General features: G+C 38.9%; 1 protein-coding gene across 4 annotated transcripts in view; it reads left to right on the top strand.

The window, feature by feature from the left end:
* LOC114459850 (growth arrest-specific protein 7-like) overlaps nucleotides 1–23100 on the top strand; it is an 80552-nt gene extending 57452 nt beyond the window's left edge. For 3 of the 4 annotated variants that reach the window (XM_028442002.1, XM_028442001.1, XM_028442004.1), the window contains 4 exons: nucleotides 2640–2718; nucleotides 7964–8092; nucleotides 11456–11579; nucleotides 22992–23100. In XM_028442002.1, coding sequence (XP_028297803.1) covers nucleotides 2640–2718; nucleotides 7964–8092; nucleotides 11456–11579; nucleotides 22992–23089 — 430 coding nt within the window. In that variant the 3' untranslated portion in view covers nucleotides 23090–23100. Of the gene's footprint in view, nucleotides 1–2639; nucleotides 2719–7963; nucleotides 8093–9251; nucleotides 9482–11455; nucleotides 11580–22991 lie in introns of those variants that run through there. The other variant, XM_028442003.1, reaches the window with a different exon arrangement.
* Nucleotides 23101–23424: the final 324 nt, after the last annotated feature.

Raw genomic sequence — 23424 nt, 5'->3', positions numbered from 1 at the left:
GGCAATAGAAAAAGCTCCCCAGGTTTGGCGCCTGGTCCTGGAGGGAGGGGACAGGAGGTTGGTGACGGAGGAGCGGAGGGATCGAGATGAGGTATGGAGATGAAGCAGGTCAGTGAGGTAGGAGGGGCCCAGGTTATGGAGGGCTTTGAAAGTTATGAGTAGGACCTTGAATTGTATGCGCTGAGGGACAGGAAGCCAGTGTAGATTTTGAAGAACAGGGGTGATGTATTCACGGGAACGAGTGTGTGTGAGGAGGCGAGCAGCGGAGTTCTGGATGTATTGAAGTTTATTGAGGGTTTTGATGGTAGGCCGTAGAAGATGCTGTTGCAGTAATTGAGTCTGGAGGTAATGAAAGCATGAATGATGGTTTCGGCTGCAGAAAAGGAAAGGGACGGGTGAAGACCTGCAATGTTTTTTAGATGAAAGAAGGCAGACCGGGTTATGTGATTTATGTGCTGTTGGAATGAGAGTGTTTGACAAAGAGAACGCCATGGTTACGGATGAGAGGGGATGGTGATAGAGTGGTCTGGTCAAGATGAAAAGAGAAATTCTGAGAGGAGTTTGATGTTTTGGGGGCCAATAATGATGATGTCAGATTTTTCGGAGTTGAGTTTGAGGAAATTGTGTTTCATCCAGACTTGTATTTCTGATAGGCAGTGGGTGAGGGTGGAGAGGGTGGTGGGAGTGATAGATTTAGTGGAGATGTATAACTGAATGTCGTCAGCGTAGCAGTGGAAATGTAGATGTGACAACGGATGATGGAACCAAGGGGGAGAAGATAGAGGACGAAAAGGAGAGGACCAAGCACCGAACCTTGGGGGACGCCTTGAGACAGGGGAGAGGTAATGGAGGAGCAGTTATTGATCCGGATGAACTGTTGTCGGGTGGTGAGGTAGAACTGGAGCCAGGCCAAAGTAGAGCCAGTGATGTTGAGCAAGGTTTTCAGGTGGGAGATGAGAATGGAATGATTGATGGTGTCAAAGGCTGCACTGAGGTCGAGGAGGATGAGGATGAATCCGCCACTAAAGAGTTTGTTAGTAAAAAAATAATAATGGTTGAATAATTTAGAAATGGTTTGGCTTCAGAGTGTCACATGACCAGCAGTAATGTGTGCTTTGTAAGGAATTTTGAAAACCAGTTTCAACTAAAGGTTTGAGCATGTCAAACCCACCATAAATTGCAGTAGGAGGAGTGTGTCAGACTACGTGCAGCATTTGTGACCTAGACCACAAAGCCTGCTGCAAGCTTCACTGGTCCATGGTGTGCCCCACGAAAAAACCAGTGAAAAGTGGCCCAATATTATCAAAGCTATGGCTTACCATATCGCTGAACACATGGTCCCCATAATAAGAAAGTCTAAGACATGCTCAGTAAAACACTGTGGGGAGGATTCACTAAGATCTGATATAAAAGGTGGTAAACCAGGTGCCTCACCTGCTGCAATGAATTCACTAAGATTGGAGCAATGATTAGCGCACATGCAGAAGTGGTGCAGACCTCCCTATTTAAAAGTGTTTTGCTCGTTCAATGTGGAGAGGTGAATGAGAAGTTCAATTGGAGGCAGATGGACTTCTCTGTCTACTGTACAAACATTTACTAATGTAGAAAATTAAATAAATTAAAATGTTTAAAAAAACAAAACTTTAAAACCTAATGATATTTTTCCCACATCTTTACTGATCAGGCCGTGAAAAATAGGCAGATTTGAACAGAAAATGTCCTTTTGATCTGTCATTGATCTGAGTTAATACAGCAACACAGTCTGTCAATCAGTCTGCATTATTTGAAGATGATCTACTGACCATCATCCAGTAGGTCTGAGCTCCTGAGTAGCACTGTGTCACCACACTCTCATATGTGAACATTGTGCCATCACTACGTAAATTACACATCTGATCAGCTGATTCTGGGCTGATGCTCCTCCCATCAACGCGACACCAGAGTTTTACGGTCAAAACATGTAGAGAAAGATACAGGAGCTCAGTGGAATCTGGAATGGCATCCATGATCTTTGATCAAAGGATCTTCTCTACACCGCAGCCACTGGACTCCACACACGCCGCGAGAGCACGTCCAACTTTATCACACACACACACTTTTCTCTACATTTACTGCAGCTGATCTCTGTGTGTGTTTGCACCTGCTAGTCAGACGTACTATTTTCCGGTGCTCAAACAATCACCGTAAATCGTTCCAGATATGATGAATTGCATTTCCCCCACTGCATTACTTTACATATTCATTAGAGGGAAAGGCGCTAAATGGTTTGCACAGCAACCACGCACTCCTGATTTCCTGGGGTTTGTACCCTTTATTAGCGCATGGAGTAACGTTTGCACCCGTTTTAATACCTTTCGTGAATCTGCCCGTGTGTGCACTGTAGAGATCTGAAGGTCTCCGCAGGTCGATAACGTTATAAACAGAACTCAAAACAACTCATTACATCACACTACATAATTATCGTGAGCAGGGGAAGCTCAAATACTGCTTATATGTTGTTTTAGATGAAGAAGGCAGGTCTAAACTCTGACCTTATGTTACCATGGCCCTTAAAGGGACAGTCCTCAAAAGGCATCATTACAGCGCATGTGTGTGTGTCTGTGTGTGGATCATGATGATAAACTGTTTGTTTTTCTCAGAACCCTGGGGGAGGCGTGGGCTCAGCTGAAGAAGAGTCTGGCAGATGAAGCTGAAGTTCACCTTAAGTTCTCCTCAAAGGTAGTGTGTATGTGTGTGTGTGTGTGTGTGTGTGTGAGTGTGCTCTAGCTCACCACTGTGAGGAGCTGTGCAGTGAAATAGATATAGATGGTGCTCTAGCGCCCCCTCACACACTGAGGTCAAAAGCTGAATAGGTTTCACTTCTGGGTGAACATGAACATGCCGTCCAGGTGAAATAAATTTAAAATAAACATTTGGAAATGACAAAATGACAGATACACACACTCGAGGTATTTGGAAGCCATTGACAAAGTTTCAGGTCAAACTGGCACCGCGTCTGGGGAGATATTTGCTCCACACACACACAGAACATTCTAGCAAAAAAGGTCTGTGTGTGTGGAGTGAATATCTCCCCGACGGGGTGCCAGTGTGTGCATCTGTTATTTTGGAGTCATTTGGTGTTGCAAAATGTTAATTTCAAGATTACGGCCGTCTCAGTAATATTAAAAACATTTTGTACTGCTAAAAGTTATTTAAGTTAATATTTCATGTTTTTTTTAAATTATTCCCATGATTCCAACCTTCCTTTAAATCACTGGTCACAGAGTCCACTTCCTCCTGTACCATGCTATCGTTAGCATCTCAAACACTGAGCTCTAGATCATTTGAAACCATCAGCCACAGGTGAGACATAGTATAAACCATATAACTGTCTGTGTAATTATTCACTAACGCACTGTTTCACTAGAGTCAGTATTGAACTCAACCCGTTCAATAATCCATCTGATAAACTACAGATTCTCTGTGGTGCCGTACATGGAAGTTAAACTCTGACCACTCAGTTCAAAGGTAAACAATGATTTTAGTTTATTAACAAAGAAAAGAGAACAAATTGTAGATATTACTTTAGTTTACTTATTCACTCATGTAGTTTGGAGCTTTACTTTTTGTTTGCATATTTTTGTTGTTTTTCTGATTGGTGCTACAATGTCTATGGAGTTTGGTTATCATTGACACACACACTTTATAATAAAAATATACTACATGCGTGAAATAAAACAAAAAACGAAACAATATTTATACAAAAACTAACAGAATAAAAATATGAAAATAAACACCAAAAAAGATACAAAAATACACAAAATGACTCCAGAATCACACTACGATGGCAACAAAAAATAATTTTACAAAAAATGCACAAAAAGACAACTGAAAAATAAAAAAAAAATTCACATAATGACTCCAAAAAACATACATTACAGAAAAATACAAACAAAAATATGAAAATGACTCAATACACTAGAGCAACACTAGCGACATTAGAGCAACACCAGCGACATTAGAGCAACACTAGTAACATTAGAGCAACACCAGCGACATTAGAGCAACACCAGCGACATTAGAGCAACACCAGCGACATTAGAGCAACACCAGCGACATTAGAGCAACACCAGCGACATTAGAGCAACACCAGCGACATTAGAGCAACACCAGCGACATTAGAGCAACACCAGCGACATTAGAGCAACACCAGCGACATTAGAGCAACACCAGCGACATTAGAGCAACACCAGCGACATTAGAGCAACACCAGCGACATTAGAGCAACACCAGCGACATTAGAGCAACACTAGCGACATTAGAGCAACACCAGCGACATTAGAGCAACACCAGCGACATTAGAGCAACACTAGTGACATTAGAGCAACACCAGCGACATTAGAGCAACACTAGCGACATTAGAGCAACACTAGCGACATTAGAGCAACACCAGCGACATTAGAGCAACACCAGCGACATTAGAGCAACACTAGCGACATTTGAGCAACACTAGCGACATTTGAGCAACACTAGTAACATTAGCAGAGTTCCACAGGTGTGGATGTTAATGTATTTGTATATTTAAATCACAGTAGGACATTGTGGGAAAAGAACCAATAATGAACTTTTCCAACATTAATAATTATAATCAAAGTCAGCCATCTTGAAGATGGAGTTCAGACATTTTAACTTGTAAATGACCATTTCTGAGTTCTAATAAAGGCAGTAATAATCATATTTATGGGGGAGTATGACTTACACATTCTGGCCCTTCTCAATTCCTGATGATTGTTACAGTTCGGTGTTGGTGTGGACCCAAAAGCAGAGAGAGAAGGAGGCAGGATCGTAGCATATTGTTCCTGGAACCAATCCATATTTTTATTCCAAAATCCAAACTCCAAACTTAAATCCAAAACAGGGGAGCAGGAACAGGGAGCAGGACCAGACACGAGGAAGGAGACAACGAACCTGAAAACATCACACAATGATCCTGCAGTCACACTGTGTCCAAGCACTCAGCTAAATAGTGGAGGAGGCCTGATAGGGAATGGGCCACACCTGGGTGGAAACACGAGGGAGCCAATCAATCACCACCCAAGCACACAGACATCACTGAGGGGTGGAGCCACAAACAGGAATCCCTGAAACACAGACAAGAGTTAAACACAAACCAAATAAACAAAGACAGAAAAACAAAAGGAGGTCAAATAAACAGAACCTAACAATGATATTTCATATGCATCATGTTTTGGATCATTAAACCAATTTTATTATCTCACAAAGACTACCCACGTCAATATAAAATGCAGTTACTCCTTCCCCCAATTATTAAAATATGAGTTAAGTGTGTGTTATTAAATGTGAGTAGAGTTTAACTGGCCACACCCAGGCTTGATTACTGTTATTATATATATTATAAATAAAAGATGTTAAGTCAGCTACAAGATCTGAGACAGAAATAGGATCCAAAGAAGTTTAAGAAAAAACATCCATGAGTGGATTACAGTTGTGTGTGTGTATATATGTATATACACACACCTCACACTGATAACAGAGGTGTAATTTGTGTGTTGATGACATAAACGAGGTGCAGCGTTTCTCTAGAAAGTTCCCTAACAGCCTCTGTCTACAACTTTAGCTCATTTACTCAGAATAGTGTCTGCTTGTCTTTACACTTCTGTCTCCAACAATATAAAGACTACAATGATGGCGTCCGGGTTTTTCATATATATATAATAAGTCTTTCATATATACTGTATATATATAAATACACTTTCATATATATATTCAGACTTTCATATATATATTTAATTTATTGAATGGCTGGCCATAAATATATTTATATATATATACATTACAGCTGCAGTCTCTACTTTGCGTAGGAATGAATGGCTCTAAACCCAAGACGAGCAACAGTCAAAGCTGTCCAGTTACACGAGGCGGTGCTGCTTCTGTAGCCAGTAAACTTGCTAAAATGGCAGTGGCTCCGGACAAAGCCCCGGAGACGCTATCAATGAACCAGCTGGTATCGGAACTGGAGAAGTAACGGGCTTCTCTCCGGGAAGACATGGCGGTATTAATCATGGACTCGGTAAAACCCTTACAGACCATGGTGGACGCACTCCGCGAGACTATGAATAACTTTAATGGCCGCCTTACTGCCGCGGAGTCCCTTTGAGCGCGTGACAAGCACCGAAAAAACCGGAGTTACTGAAGACTCAGAACAAGCTGCTCAAGCCCTCAATGATCCTGAAAACAGGTCCCGGAGAGTCATTCTCTGAATTATAAACCTCCCAGAGGGCAGTGAGAAAGGCCAAGACCCGACCGAGTTTATATCTGGCCTGCTGACGGAAAACATCAACCCCGGTGTCTTCTCCAAGCCACCGGAGCTGCAGAGGGCACATCGCTCCCCTGGTTCTAATCCCGGACCAGGAGGGTACCCCAGACCTATTGTGGTATGTTTTCACCGTTTTCATGAGAGGGAGGAGGTGCTTTGGTGGGCCATACAGAACGAGCTTCAGTACCAGGGAACGAAGCTGAGAGTTTACTTGGACGTCAGCGTAGCCACTGCAAAGAAGTGAGCTGCTTTCAACAAAGTCAAACAAGGTCTTTGCAGAAAGGAGTCACATTTAGGCTTCTGTTTCCTGCACGCCTAAAAGTTACATACAAAGATGAAACGTTCACTTTTGAGACTACGGTAGAAGTGCAGGCGTTTTACAATGACCAAGAATTGACCAAACAGGATTCATGATGGGAAGACGTTCATTCCATAATACAAGGATGCTCTTAAAAGTAATTAACGCTTTAAGTTCACGTTTCCTGGAAGTTATTATTTCACTTGATGCAGAAAAGGCCTTTGACAGGGTGAATGGAGGTATCTTTACTTAAATTTCTTTATGCTAGCCCAGTTGCTTCGGTGCATACAAATGGGCTCCAGTCAACCTCATTTCCCCTTTACAGAGGAACTAGGCCAGGCTGCCCTCTTTCCCCCCTGTTGTTTGCCTTAGCCATTGAACCTCTAGCTATCTGGCTACGTCAGGAGGATGGGTTTCAGGGCATCACTCGAGTGGGAAAAGTCCACAAACGGTCCTTATATACCGATGACCTCCTCTTATACTAATCCAGTCCGACTACTTCCCTCCTTGTGGTTCTTGATATCTTTGACAAATGTGGGTCCTATTCTGCCTAAAAGTTGAATTCTAACAAAAGTGAAGTGATTCCCATCAATACTGCAGCCAAAAATATACCCCAGACCTTTTTTCCTTTCAAATATGCATCGGCTGGATTTAGATATTTGGGGGTTTTCATTACTTATTCAATGGATCTACTTTTCTCAAAAAAATTCTCTCCCCTCCTTGAAAGATGCAAAATTGATTTTGATAGATGGGCCAACCTTAAACCCTAAGTTAATTTGGTTAAAATGGTTGTATTACTCAAGTTTTTATATTTTTTTTTGCATATCCCCGTATTTATTAAAAAGTATTTTTTTAGATCCCTCGATCAATTAATAAGTTCTTTTTTATGGGGAAATAAAACTCAGTGCATCAGGAGATCAGTATTACAGCTCCCCAAAACGCTTGGCTCTGCCCAGTTTCTTGTATTATTACTGGTCTTGTAATATTCATAAAGTGTACTGGATTAATGATATAGCTGATGAGAAATGCCCCATTTGGGTTAATATGAAACTAACCCTAACCCTAAAATATCACTTTGTTCTTTGGTTTGCTCTTAACTTCCTTTAACTGCTTCCAACTTTACCTCCAACCCAGTGATCACAGATACCATTTGAATTTGGGTTTAAATGTGTAAAAGTTCTCTTTCTTTCTCTCTTTTCTTCTGCATTGCACAGTGATGTATTGTTTCACTGAAACTGCTTCCAATAAAAATAAAACAAGGTGATTGTTGAACAAGTGGAGAACGTTAGATTCCACACTTTCATATTATGAGTTTCTGTTGGAAATGTGTCTTTATGTGTTATAAATAGCTACAGAATGAAGTGGAGAAACCGTTTCTCAACTTCCGTGAGAATTTTAAGAAGGACATGAAGAGGTTGGAGCATCACGTCACTGGTCTACGCAAACAACTGGTGGTTCGATATGCAGCCGTGGAGAAGGTGAAGATTCATCTGCTTAACATAAATACATAAGACAGACCATATTTTTAGAATTCCTCTCTCATGTAATCAGATGCTTCCTGTTGTGTAGAGGTTTTCATAATAAAAGACAGTGCTGAGGTTTAACAAACATGATTCCATGATATGAAAGCATGGTACAGAGACTCTCTAAGGGCCACTATTTTGGAAAGAGGCGTTGGCCACTCAAAAATTAAATTCGGCTGGCATTTTTCAAGATGGCCGCCATTGCTATTCAATGGTTATTATACAGGTGTTGGTCATATAATCAGAATATCATGAAAAAGTGGCTTTATTTCAGTAATTCTATTCAAAAAGTGAAATTTGTACATTATATTCATATATTTCACACCGACTGATATATGGGCCGTTAACCCGATGGTCCTGCCAGTGTGAGTACACCCTAAATGTTCTCCAGTCTAGTTCTGTAGGTCTACACTATCATGGAGAAAACCTGACAGTTGTCCAAAAGACACCTTGCACAAGGAGGGGTAAGGTCTGGTCCGCCCGAGTCTAATTATGTTTATTCTCCCCGGGTAGCGTCAGGACGGCGCCCGCTAGAAGCGAAACACTCAGTTGCATCAAAAAACTTGGGAAAAATCCAAAAATGCTCGGATCTGGTCAAACAAGGTGTCAACGGCAAGGTCTGGTTCTCCCGAGGCCGCAAAAGTTTGGTGTTTTCCTGCACCAGAGGTAACCTCAGAGGTGTGAGCAACAGGGAGCGACTTTGATTCTGCTTCCTCCCATTGGCCGAGGTTACCCCTGGTGCAGGAAAACACCAAACTTCTGCAGCCTCCTACGGGCACAATTCGGCCTCTCGCCAAAAACAAACCACATATTTGGACTCGGGGGAATAAAACTCATCCACTGGTGCCACATGTTTTACAAAAAGAGCAATTGTTTTGCCTCGAGTGAGGGCATCTTGAAAAATGGCCGCCATATTGAATTTTTGAGTGGCCAACGCCTTTTTCCAAAATAGTGGCTCTTAGAGATTATCTGTGCCAAACGTCAAGTTTTTAACCAAAGTGAACGATTCTCTTGAAATATGCAATTAATCTGCTGCACTTACAGTAACCTGAGCTGTTAGCTCTGTCTTTGTGACATCACTTCCTGTCATTGTGACATCCTTTCCTGTCATTAGGCTCGTTCGAGATGCGGCTCGCCTGGATGAACGGCGAGAGTAGATGGGGCGGGGCTACAAAATATGCTGCCAAGTCGAACAACTCGACTCTACAACACAATGGCTGAAGTTGTGTTTGATTAGGTCCTCAAGGAAGAGATAGATACAGTAGATATAGATACAGTAGATATAGATACAGTAGATAGATACAGTAGATATAGTAGATATCGATACAGTAGATAGATAGATAGATACAGTAGATATAGATACAGTAGATATAGATACAGTAAATAGATACAGTAGATAGATACAGTAGATATAGATACAGTAGATAGATAGATAGATACAGTAGATATAGATACAGTAGATATAGATACAGTAAATAGATACAGTAGATAGATACAGTAGATATAGATACAGTAGATAGATAGATAGATAGATAGATACAGTAGATATAGATACAGTAAATAGATACAGTAGATAGATAGATAGATAGATAGATAGATAGATAGATAGATAGATAGATAGATAGATAGATAGATAGATAGATACAGTAGATAGATAGATAGATAGATAGATACAGTAGATATAGATACAGTAAATAGATACAGTAGATAGATAGATAGATAGATAGATAGATAGATAGATAGATAGATAGATAGATAGATAGATACAGTAGATATAGATACAGTAAATAGATACAGTTGATATAGATACAGTAGATATAGATACAGTAGATAGATAGATAGATACAGTAGATATAGATACAGTAGATAGATAGATAGATAGATACAGTAGATATAGATACAGTAGATAGATACAGTAGATATAGATACAGTAGATATAGATACAGTAGATATAGATACAGTAGATAGATATAGTAGATATCGATACAGTAGATAGATAGATAGATACAGTAGATATAGATACAGTAGATATAGATACAGTAAATAGATACAGTAGATATAGATACAGTAGATAGATAGATAGATAGATAGATAGATAGATACAGTAGATATAGATACAGTAAATAGATACAGTTGATATAGATACAGTAGATATAGATACAGTAGATAGATATAGATAGATAGATAGATAGATACAGTAGATATAGATACAGTAGATAGATAGATAGATACAGTAGATATAGATACAGTAGATAGATACAGTAGATATAGATACAGTAGATATAGATACAGTAGATAGATACAGTAGATATAGATAGATAGATACAGTAGATATAGATACAGTAGATATAGATACAGTAGATAGATACAGTAAATAGATATAGTAGATATAGATACAGTAGATAGATGGATAGATAGATAGATACAGTAGATAGATACAGTAGATATAGATACAGTAGATAGATAGATAGATACAGTAGATATAGATACAGTAGATACAGTAGATAGATAGATACAGTAGATATAGATACAGTAGATAGATACAGTAGATATAGATACAGTAAATAGATACAGTAAATAGATACATTTTAACTCCATCTCTTTATTACCATCAAGTACAGTAACAATCTCCTGAGTTCAGAACTATGAGTCATCACATTTCATAGTACCCACAACAACGAAAAAGGAAAAATAAACAGAAGTGGATTTGGATAAATAACCTTGCAGCAAAATAAAATATAAATTATTATTAATATTATTTCACTGTGTGGCTGGTGAGAATGTTTGGTTTCAGCTTGTGAATTTGTAAAAGAACCATCCTATCTATCTACTGTATCTATCTATCATATACAATCATGATTATCATTATTATAGTATTATAAAGTTCCTCATAGTATTGCCATGATTTTGTATAATTCCAACTAATGTTGCTAGTGTTGTCCCTGATAAGTTTTCACATGTATTTCATGATGTAATGTTGGATTAATGATAAAGCTTCACTCATTCCAAACATCAGATCAGACTGATAGAAAGGTATGTAAATACTAATTAACCTAGGATTAAACTAATTTAATCTTATTGTTTTATTATTTTATTTAGTCCTTTTTGTTGTGCTTTGATACGTCACATCTGAGCTCCTCCCCTTTGTCCTCAGACTGAGTCACATGGTCCCAGAGCAGCTCCTAGTCCGACTTGGCAGCAGGTGTGTAGCCCCGCCCCCGTTGCGCCCGTCTCCTCTCGTCGATCATCCAGGCGAGCCGCAGCCGAACGAGCTTATTATCTCTTCCCTGTCATTGTGACATCACTTCCTGTCCGTAGGCTCGTAGAGCTCTGTGTGAGAGGCAGAAGGATCTGGAAGTAAAGAGTCATCTGATGGAGATCAAGCTCAGCTCCAAGATGGAAGAAGACATGAAAAAGGCTCAAAGGAAATCCACACAAGCAGGTCAGAGGTCAAAGGTCAACATATCATGTCTGATTAAACTAAACACGCTTTAGAATCATCTGGAAATTACAATCAGGAAATGTTTAACCTTTTTTTCTAGAATACTGGATGTCAAAACATATGTTTTATTAAAACAAGGATTAGATTACATCATATTAAATTAAATCATTGCTGCCAGTCATTTTCAGAACAGACACCCCCCTCACTGCCAGCCATTTTAGAGCATTTTGGCTGATTTTGTACTAGGACAATCTGAAATCTGACACCATATTCAAAAAGAAAAAACTCTCTATAGAAAAATAGTTTATAGCTTGTTTGGTTCTTCCATAATCAACAGTTGAACAGAGGCAAGTTTCACACAAATCACCAGTTTGTGACAAAAAGCTGAAAAAAATGACTTTGAAGCCTTTTTTTTTTTTTTTTTTTTTTTGCTTTAGTGACACTTTAACATTGATTTCCTTCAATAAAACCATGAGAACAAAATTATTATTTTACTATCTGGGTCAGAGTTGATTAGATTAGATTAGATTAGATTAGATTAAAATAGAATAGATTACATTAGATTAAATTAGATTACATTATATTATATTAAAATAGAATAGATTACATTAGATTAGATTAGAATAAAATATAATGTATTACATTAGATTAAATTAGATTACATTATATTATATTAAAATAGAATGGATTACATTAAATTACATTATACTTTATTAAATTACATTACATTTTATTAAAATACATTATATTATATTGACACATTGTGAACATCAACTTGTGTTTAAAATCACAGTAACTAGCTAAACAAACGTAGCCGTTAGCGAACCCCTTTACAGCACAGACATGTGTACGGTCATTGAGTACATACTAGTTTAGCCTCTACAACAACAATCATCCAGTTAACTAGCTGTTTATAATAAACCATAAACATATCTGATTATTTTATTAGTGACTTAGAGTCCAGACTTTACACTGTGTTAGTGAAGTTACATTTTAGTGCTAAAAGTTTCATATTGATTGATTAATTTGATTTAGTTGATGTTCAGACAAAAAGATTCTAGTTTTATTTTGGTGACAATTCATTTTTTGACTCTGTCATGATGATGAGAATATTTTGTTTAAATCATCTTTTATTGATCATTTATTTTTGTGCAACAGACAACATTTTGTTTTCATTTGAATTTTAGTCATTTTATTTTGGCTATAAAAGTGAAATATAACCTGTTACTGTGCAATAAACCTTTCAGATTTAGAATTGTATTTGTTTAATTTCAGATACATTTTGAACATACATAAATATATCTGCTAATTATAGACATATCATACCACCATTAAGAGAGTTTAACACTACAATATAAGAAATAGAAAGAAATACATTTTTTATTGTGGACGCTCATACTTTCTGCTAGAACTGTTAGCATCTGAGAACGCAAGGCATGATGGGTAATTTTTACATTGAGTCTTGTTTAGGGCTGGACAGTCATCATGTGTATAAAATATGAAGAGAGATATATATTTTTCTATTATGGCTATTGATAACAGTGAACATGACCTTAAATGATGCCAGTCAAAAACACAAGGCATGATGGGAAATGTTTCATGCAGTCATGAATAGGCTTGGGCAAATGTCATTTTTATGAAATTTGAAGCTGCTCGAAATTTGTGTGTCAGAATTAAGCACGCATTTTTTTACCAATTTTTTTCATTGCGCCAAATTATCAAATTTTTCAGCAGGTCTGGGTGAGTTTGGTGAGACTTTGGACATTTTCAGGGGTCAAATTAGATCAAAGGCTAAAGGCTGTATAATGATAAATGGACATGATTTATATAGAGTTTTATCACCACTGTAACAGTCTCAAAGCTTTACATATCAGCTCATTCACACACACACACACACACACACACACACACACACACACCAGTGGGACAGGACTGACATGCAAGGCACTAGTCAACCACTGGGAGCAACTTAGGGTTCAGTGTCTTGCCCAAGGACACTTTGACACATAGTCAGGTACTGGGATCGAACCCTCAACCTCTTGATCAGAAGACGACCCACTACCACCTGAGCCACGTTCGCCCCATAATAATAATAATAATAATAATAATAATAATAATAATAATAATAATAATTATTATAATAATAATACTAATAATAATAATGATAATACTACTAATAATAATAATACTACTACTACTAATAATAATAATACTAATAATAATAATAATATTAATAATAATAATAATAATAGTAATAATAATAATAATACTAATAATATTAATAATACTAATACTAATAATAATAATAATAATAATAATAATAATAATAATAATAGTAATAATAATAATAATAATAATAGTAATAATAATAATACTAATAATAATAATAATAATAATATAGTAAAAGCAGTTACAAAAGGGTCATTCTGGCCTTCAGACCATAATTAACCAAAAATTCTAATAATATAAATTAATATAACAGCAAATGACAACATTTAATGTGTTTGTAAACAACACAGGCAATAATATTAATAATGATAATAATAAAAACTAGAAAAGCACTCGGAGAACACAGACCTCCACTAAAGCAGCTCAAGCTCAGCTATCTCAGGATTACCATGACTACCTGTCAACATTGAGCTGTTGACTCTGGGAGAACCTATGACATCATCAACAAGAAGTTCCACAGTGTGGATTGGAAAATGAATGGGATACATATGGTCAAAAATATTGGTACCCCTGCACCCCTCAGATAATGTTGGGTTCTTACTATGGCCTTTTTTTTTGTTATGCTTTGAGATGATTTAGTTGTAATTTGCTCTTTATAAAGTTGAATTGAATTGAATAATGAACCACTTCTCCCAGAAAATGGTGAACATTACAAATACATCGGTATTGACGTTTATTTATTTTTTTGCATTGGAACAACACAAAGAAGCCAAATCTGATTTAATTTTACTCCAAACATGGACTGGACCAAATGATCGGCCCCTCAACTGACTATTTACACCCTTTGGAAGAAATGAGTGAAATCAATGGCTTTATATAAACAACTGCTCCAGGTCCCTTAGACTGGAAGGGTTTCTTCTCCCATCAGCTGTTCTGAGATCTCTCCACAGGTGTTCTATGGGTTTAGATCTAGACTCATTATTGGCCACTTTACAACTTTCTGCCATGATTGACATGTAAACAGACACGCCCACGAATGTGTGCATTGAGCTCAGCTATGGAGTGGGTGGGAGGAGGGCGGGCCATCATCTCACCCTACGTCACCGTGCGTCAGTGTCCCGTCTATAGACACGCCCACTCATGAATATGCATAAGTAGGACGTAAATCAGCCTGTTTGTGTAGAGTTGGTCAGAAAGTGACTTTTCAGAGGATAAAACTCTGGAAAACAAGAGTTTGTGAAAATAAACCTCAAATGTTTTTAGGGTTCTTAGAACAAATGGAGATGATGGTGAAACATAGCATGATATGAACCTTTAAACCATTTTGGGGTGTGTCACTTCCGGCAGCTGAGCTGACAGCAGCAAAAGAGCAGAGCGGAGCTCACAGAGGAATTTATTTACTAAACATGAACTTTTTCTTCTGAGAAATGATACGATACCTCAACATCAAACTCTATCATTTACCATCTGACTCTGGCTCTGAGGTAATCATCTACTGCTTTTTTATTTGCTGGCTCAAGTGGAAAGCTAAGTAGCAAGCTAGCTAGCTACAAGTAGCAAGCTAACTAGCAGAAGAATGGCTCTTTCCACAACAGAATACAGCAGTCTTCTCCAAAAGATTACTGAACTGGAGACTACAGTGTGAGGAATACAAGTAAACATTGAGGTTAATGGACACTGTGGATATGATAATGATACGACTGTGCCGCTGTTTCAAAACAGCGGAGTGGATAAAGCTAACTCGCTACCAGCCCGTGCTAACAAAGCTATCAGGCCTAGGGAGGATCCTGTTCCCGTTGATAAGCCAACAGGTGCGAGTCCTCCCTGGAATACTCTGGGAGCTAAGCCTAAGAAAAAGTCATATCCACTTCAAAGGCTAACGGGCCGAGCAAAGCGCCCTGATATCAATAATGAGACGGACTGGCCTGCACTCCCTTCTCAGACTGCAGCCTCAACATCAACTCCCTTGTCTGCCCAGGCACAAAAGTGGACATCTGCTAAAGGCAGGAGTATCACCAAGTCACAAACCCAGTTTCATGTAGAACTGGGTAATCGATTCGCCCCACTGCTGAATGACCTAGGATCTGCTCTAATGAGGTCAACACACAACCTTCTGGAACTGCGAAGACTGAAAGTGCTTCAGGAAAACAAAAGCGACATGGTAGGCCAAAGCAACAACCTCACACACTGATAGTGGGAGACGTTTCTGTTAAAGATGCTCAGAAGATGTTTAGCAGCAACGTGAAAGTGATCTGTTTACCTAATGACACAGTATCAGACCTGGCTGAGTAAATCTTGCATATTGTTGCAGATTACCCACATTTGAAAAATGTTGTGATTCATTTTGGGTTAAATGATTTAGCCAAGGAGGAGTCTGAGGTGTTAAAGCAGGATTTCACCCATCTGCTAAAAACTGTGAGCTGTTTACAGCCTAAAGTGTTCATCAGTGGCCAGATACCTCCAGTCCACAAAGGAGATCTGAAGTTCTCAAGGATTTACTCTTTGAATAAATTTCTGTCTTCGGCTTGTGCTGCCCTTTCACTAAATTTTATAGAAAATTTTCCTATTTTTTGGGAACGTCGTCATCTTTTTAGAGCAGATGGACTGTGTCTAAACAAGGCTGGAGTAAAACTCTTCACATCCAACTTGTTTTACTTCACCAGTCACACTGCTATCAGTTCTGATAAAGACAGAGGACAACATGTACCATCAGAGAACAAAACAACAAGGAAAGAACATGGAGTCCATGAGCTTCCAGCAAGAAATAAAAATCGCCAAAATGAAGAGGTCAACCCAACCCCCACATCTCAGGACCCACCTGCTTCACCCCAAAATTCACCTACTTCCACCTCATCCAGCTTCTCTCCTACCCCTGCCTTCTTGGATTTAACTGCCCAGATGAACGAGCTGGTTCTGGCTGGAACAAGACTAACACCCCACCCTTTACCCCACCATGGTCAATCTGCACCACCCATCCCTCCTCGACGATACCAGGCTCAGGATCACTCTTCTCCTCAGGCCAGATGTGTTCATCTTAGAGCGACACAGGTCTGATGTGTGCTGGGTCCAGACTGCAATAGCTCTATGTTTAGGAACAACCAGAAAAAGTCAGGGCCTTATGGAGTTAATGCAGCTTCTTTAATTCCTGTGGTGACAGGTAACACAGGTAAAATTGTGAAATTAAAGAAAAGCAAAAAGCTTTATAGAGATAAAAATGTGATTCCTATAACATGTCATCCAAAAAGTCCACCAGTGTCTCCAGTAAAGTCTTTAAAATTAGCTCTTCTTAATGTTAGATCTCTTGTTAACAAGTCACTAATAATTAATGATATTATTTTAACACATCACTTGGACTTTTTATTTCTCAATGAAACATGGTTGAATGATGGTATCAGTAATAATATTCTCAATGAAAGTTCACCACAAGACTTTATTTATTTAAATAAGTGTCGTACTTGCAGGAAAGGTGGTGGAGTTGCCCCCATTTTTAAATCAATATTTCAGTGCAAAGAAATTACATTTGGTGATTTTATCTCCTTTGAATATATGTCATTCTTACTGAAGGGTGATTCAAGAGTTCTGTTTTTAGTCGTTTATAGACCCCCAAAATATTCTGGAGAATTCATGGATGAGTTTGCTGAACTGCTGTCAGTTGTATGCACTGAATACAACTTTTTAATAATAACAGGTGACTTAAATATTCATGTAGACAATAACATGGACAATACTGCCAAAGAACTGTATGCTTTAATGGATACTTTTGGTCTTACACAACATGTGACTGGTCCGACACACACTCAAGGTCACACTTTGGATCTGGTTATCTCTAAAGGTGTTGATATCTCTGCTGTTGATGTAAGAGACTTAGCTCTATCTGATCATTTCTGTGTCTTTTTTGACCTAGAGACTGTAACATCTGTTCCCCCTAGTTATGTGTGTTTAAAGAAAAGGTAGATAAATGAGAACACAAGTGCACAGTTTATGGAAGCCATAGCAATGACACCAACATTGAGTGCTGAGACAGTTGATGATCTTCTGGATGAGTATAATAGAAACGTCTGTAATGTCATAGATGTGGTGGCTCCAATCAAAACTAAGAGAAAACCAAATACACAGAAAACACCTTGGAGGAGGACTGAGATAATGCAGAATTTGAAATCTGACTGTAGAAGAGCTGAGCGTAAATGGAGATCAACAAAACTCCAAATTCATCTAGAACTGTACAAAATAAGTCTGCGAAAATTCAATGATGGCTTGTTCAAAGCAAGGCAGCAATACTTTTCTGAAATTATTGCCAAAAATGTCAACAACTCTCGCACGTTGTTTTCTGTAATTGAAAAGCTCACAACCCCCCCAGATCAGATAGCCCCTGAATTACTGTCAGCTGGAAAATGCAATGAATTTGCTGTATATTTCAATGAAAAAATACAATCAATAAGGTCAAACATCAGAACAAACCAGCAAAATCACAAAAAGCTTGAACAGCTTCAACCACTGAGGGAGGAGTCAATTACAATGTTAGAGTTTATTACAGTGAACCCAAAAACAATAGAGGAAACTGTTCAGCAGCTGAATCCATCAACGTGTTGCCTTGACACAAAACCCTCAAACTTCTTTAAAACTGTTGTAAAGTCATTTATCACTGATTAGTATCAGATAATTAACTGATCATTCCAATCAGGCACCGTACCAAAATCCCTGAAAGTAGCTGCTGTTAAACCTCTGTTAAAAAGAGAACACTGGATGCCTCTATACTGGCTAACTATAGACCAATCAGCAACCTTCCATTCATGGCCAAGATCATTGAGAAGGTGGTCTTCAACCAACTGAGTCAATTCTTAACATTCAACAAAATATTTGATAAATTTCAGTCAGGTTTTGGTTCTCATCACAGCACAAAAACTGATCTGATCAAAGTGATCAATGACATAAGGTTGAACACTGATTCAGGAAAAGTATCTGTTCTCATTCTATTGGATCTAAGTCTGCATTTGACACTGTAGATCATACAATTTTGTTGCACAGATTGTAAACATGGGTTGGACTAAATGTTAAAGTAATGGTTTAAGTTCTACTTGGAGGATCAAAGTTATTTTGTAAACATTGGAAACTTTGAATCTGACAGATTACCAATGTCCTGTGGGGTTCCTCAGGGATCTGTTCTTGGACCTCTTCTGTTTAGCCTTTATATGCTTCCTTTAGGACACATTTTACACAACTGTAAGGTTGATTATCAGAGCTATGCAGATGACACACAACTATATCTATCACTGAACCCAGATGACTATGGTCCCATTGAGGTGTTGTGTGACTGCTTAGAAAAAGTGAAAACTTCCTTCAACTAAACCATGACAAGATGGAGGTGATTGTCTTTGGTAACAATGAAAAGAGGACTGCTGTCAGCAAGTATCTGAGTCTGGATCTTTAGAAGATAAAGACCAAGTCAAAAACCTTGGTGTTCTGATTGACTCAGATCTTACATTCAGCATCAGATCAAATCTATCACAAAAACATCTTCTACCACCTAAAGAACATCTCCAGAGTGAAAGGTTTAATGACTCAGAAAGATCAGGAGAAACTGGTCCATGCTTTTATCTCCAGCAGACTGGACTATTGTAATGGTCTTCATCAAACATCTACAGCTGGTTCAGAACGCTGCAGCTCAGGTCTGAACCAGAACAAAGAGGTCAGAACACATTAGTCCAGTTTTAAAGTCTTTACACTGGCTCCCAGTCAGCCTCAGAATAGACTTTAAAGTTCTGCTGCTGGTGTATAAATCTGTGAATGGGTTTGGTCCAGAATACATCAGTGACATGTTAGTCAGGTATGAACCCAGCAGGTCTCTGAGATCTATGGACACAGATCAGATAGTGGAGCCCAGAGTTCACAGTAAACATGGTGATGCTGCTTTTAGTTGTTATGCTGCAAAGAAGTGGAACAAACTGCCAGCGGAGCTGGCAACATGTTGTTGATGTCATGATGATTTTACTGATGATTTTAATTGATTTTACTGATGATTTTTAAATGTTCTTATTGATTTTAAACAATTGAATGTTTTATCATGTAAAGCACATTGAGTTGCCTTGAGTATGAAATGCGCTATATAAATAAATTTGCCTTGCCTTGCCTTGCCTTTTGAAGTGTGCTTTGGGTCATTGTCCTGCTGGAGGACCTATGACCTCTGAGACCCAAAAGTCTTTGGTCGTCTTCAGATTTCATGATGTCATGCACACAGTCAAAGCATCCAGTGCCAGAAGCAGCAAAGCAACCCCAAAACATTAGTGAACCTCCACCATGTTTGACCGTAGGGACCATGTTCTTTTCTTTGAAGGCCTCATTTCATTTTCTGTAAACATGATGTTCTTTACCACAAAGATCTACTTTGGTCTCATCTGTCCACAGGACAGCTGGCTTCCTATGGTAAGATTTGGCAAAATCCAGTCTGGCTTTTTTATGTGTCTGTGTCAGCAATGAGGTTCTCCTGGGTCTCCTACCATAGCGTCCCTTCTCATTCAGATGATGATGATAGTAGGAGCTCACACTGTTGTACCCTGTGTCTGCAGGTCTGCAGATTGAGGTTCTTTATCCACCATTCAAGCAATCCTTTGTTGCAATATTTCATCAATTTTTCTCTTCTGTCCACGTCCAGGGAGGTTAGCTACAGCCATGGGCTGGAAACTTCTAGATCAGGGGTGTCCAAACACGGTCCTCCAGGGCCGGTGGTCCACCAGGTTTTCAATGTGTCCCTTCTCCAACACAGCTGAGACTTTCTGTAAAGCTGCTTCAGGATTTCAGAAGTGTTGGAGCAGGAACACATTGAAAACCTGGTGGACCACCGGCCCTGGAGGACCGTGTTTGGACACCTCTGATCTAGAAGATGTTACACACAGTGGACACAGGAACATTTAGAACTCTGGATAAGGAGATAGTTCACACCTACACACACACACACACACCTACACACACACACACACACCTACACACACACACACACACCTACACACACACGCACACACACATACGCATACACACACCTACACACACACACACCTACACACACACATACGCATACACACACCTACACACACACACACATACGCATACACACACATACGCATACACACACCTACACACACACATACGCATACACACACCTACACACACACACACATACGCACATATCACACACACATACGCATACACACACACATACACATACGCATACACACACACACACACGCATACAATCACACCTACACACACACACACACATACGCATACACTCACACCTACACACACACACACCTACACACACACACACACACCTACACACACACACACATACGCATACACACACACCTACACACACACATAAGCATACACACACATACGCACACACACACACATACGCATACACACACACCTACACACACACACCTACACACACATACGCATACACACACACATACGCATACACACACCTACACACACACACACACCTACACACACACACGCATACACAGACACACATACGCATACACACACACCTACACACACACATACGCATACACACACACACACACACACACCTACACACACACACACATACGCATACACACACACCTACACACACATACGCATACACACCTACACACACACATACGCATACACACACACACACACCTGCACACACACACACCTACACACACATACGCATACACACACACACACACCTACACACACACATACGCATACACACACACACACCTACACACACATACGCATACACACACACCTACACACACACACATACACCTACACACACCTACACACACACACACACACCTACACACACACACACACATACGCATACACACACCTACACACACACACACACACCTACACACATACGCATACACACACACACACCTACACACACACACACATACACACACACACACACACTCACTTGTTATTGCTACAGGTGAGTTTAACCGTAAATTAAACTGTCAATTAAAAGAGCGTCACATGCTTGAAATACAATTATTTCAATTTACAATCTTGAAAGTGTCCCAATAATTTTGTCCAGTTCATTCTTGTTTTGTGTGAAATGCGTGAAAATCAGATTTTTCTGTTTTTTTTCTGTGTTGTTCCAATGCAAACAATAGAAATAAACAATAATCAATAATCAATGCATTTGTAATTTCTACATTTTTCTGTGAGAAGTGGTTCATTATCTGACAGAGGTGCAGGGGTGCCAATAGTTTTGGCCATGACTATATATTTTATTTTGGTACCCAGAACATCACCAAAATATAATCATCTGTTCTTTGTCCCATTTATCAATTTTCCTGAAAATTTCATCCAAATCCATTCATAACTTTTCAAGTTATGATGCTAACAGACAAAATGACAGATTGACGGACGGACAAATGGAGAGTTAAACATAACTTTCCACTCTTTGCTTCGCTAACCTTAATAATCAGAATCATAAACTATGACAATAAGGGAGATGAAATGAATGGTTATATGGGGGGGGGGGGGTATGGACTCACTTCATGAAGATAGTTTTCTTAGCGAAGGACGTGAGGAGTATTTTATGATTCATTTTTACTTACATATAATAAACCTTTACATTATATTTTGTCACATTTTGTAACTCTTTGTGTTCAAAGACATTTAGTAGTGAGAAGAAAAGACGTGGTGTAGATCTACTGTCACTGTCTATGTTACCAGGGTTTACCATAACCTTAATTATACTAATATTTTATTATTTATTTGATTCAACTGGAGAATATTCTTCTGTTTGCATTGAGAAGAGCCAGATGAGATGGCTCAGGCCCCTAATTAGGATGCCCCCCGAACGACTCCCTAGTGAGGCGTTCAGGGCACGACCCTCCGGAAGGAGACCTCGAGGAACACCCAGGACAAGCTGGAGGGACTATGTCTCTTGTCTGGCCTGGAAACGCCTCGGGATCCCCGGTGGAGCTGGAAGAAATGGCCAGGGAGAGGGAAGTCTGGGCTTCTCTGCTAAGGATAATGCCCCTACGACCCAGCTATGGATAAACATAATAAAATGGTTGGATAGATGTTGGTTGATAATATAATACGTGATTAAACCTTTACTAACTCTACACACTACACAACAATAACAATAATAATAACGGTAATATCGTGGATGATCTGAGCTGTGTGTGTGTGCGTGTGTGTGTGTGTGTGTGTGTGTGTGTGTGTTCGTTCCAGGTGATGATCTGGTACACTGTGTGGACCTCTATAATCAGTCTCAGTCTAAATGGTTTGAGGAGGTGGTGACGTCTAGTTTGGTGAGCAAACTTCTATGACCTTTGACCCCTAACGTTTAACATCTATAATAGGTATGTCTATGTTTAAGATCTATTTAAATATGTCTGTGTTTAACATTTATGATAGATATGTCTATGTTTAACATCTATAACAGATATGTCTATGTTTAACATCTATAATAAATGTCTGTTTAACCTCTATAATAGCTATGTCTATGTTTAACATCTATGATAGATATGTCTCATGTTTAAACATCTATAACAGATATGTCTATGTTTAACATCTATAATAGATATGTCCATGTTTAACATCTATAATAAATGTCTGTTTAACATCTATAATAGATATGTCCATGTTTAACATCTATAATAAA

The sequence above is a fragment of the Gouania willdenowi genome, unplaced genomic scaffold, assembly GCF_900634775.1.
Source record: "Gouania willdenowi unplaced genomic scaffold, fGouWil2.1 scaffold_359_arrow_ctg1, whole genome shotgun sequence".
NCBI lineage: Eukaryota > Metazoa > Chordata > Actinopteri > Blenniiformes > Gobiesocidae > Gouania > Gouania willdenowi.
This window is presented reverse-complemented; position numbering and strand designations above follow the sequence as displayed.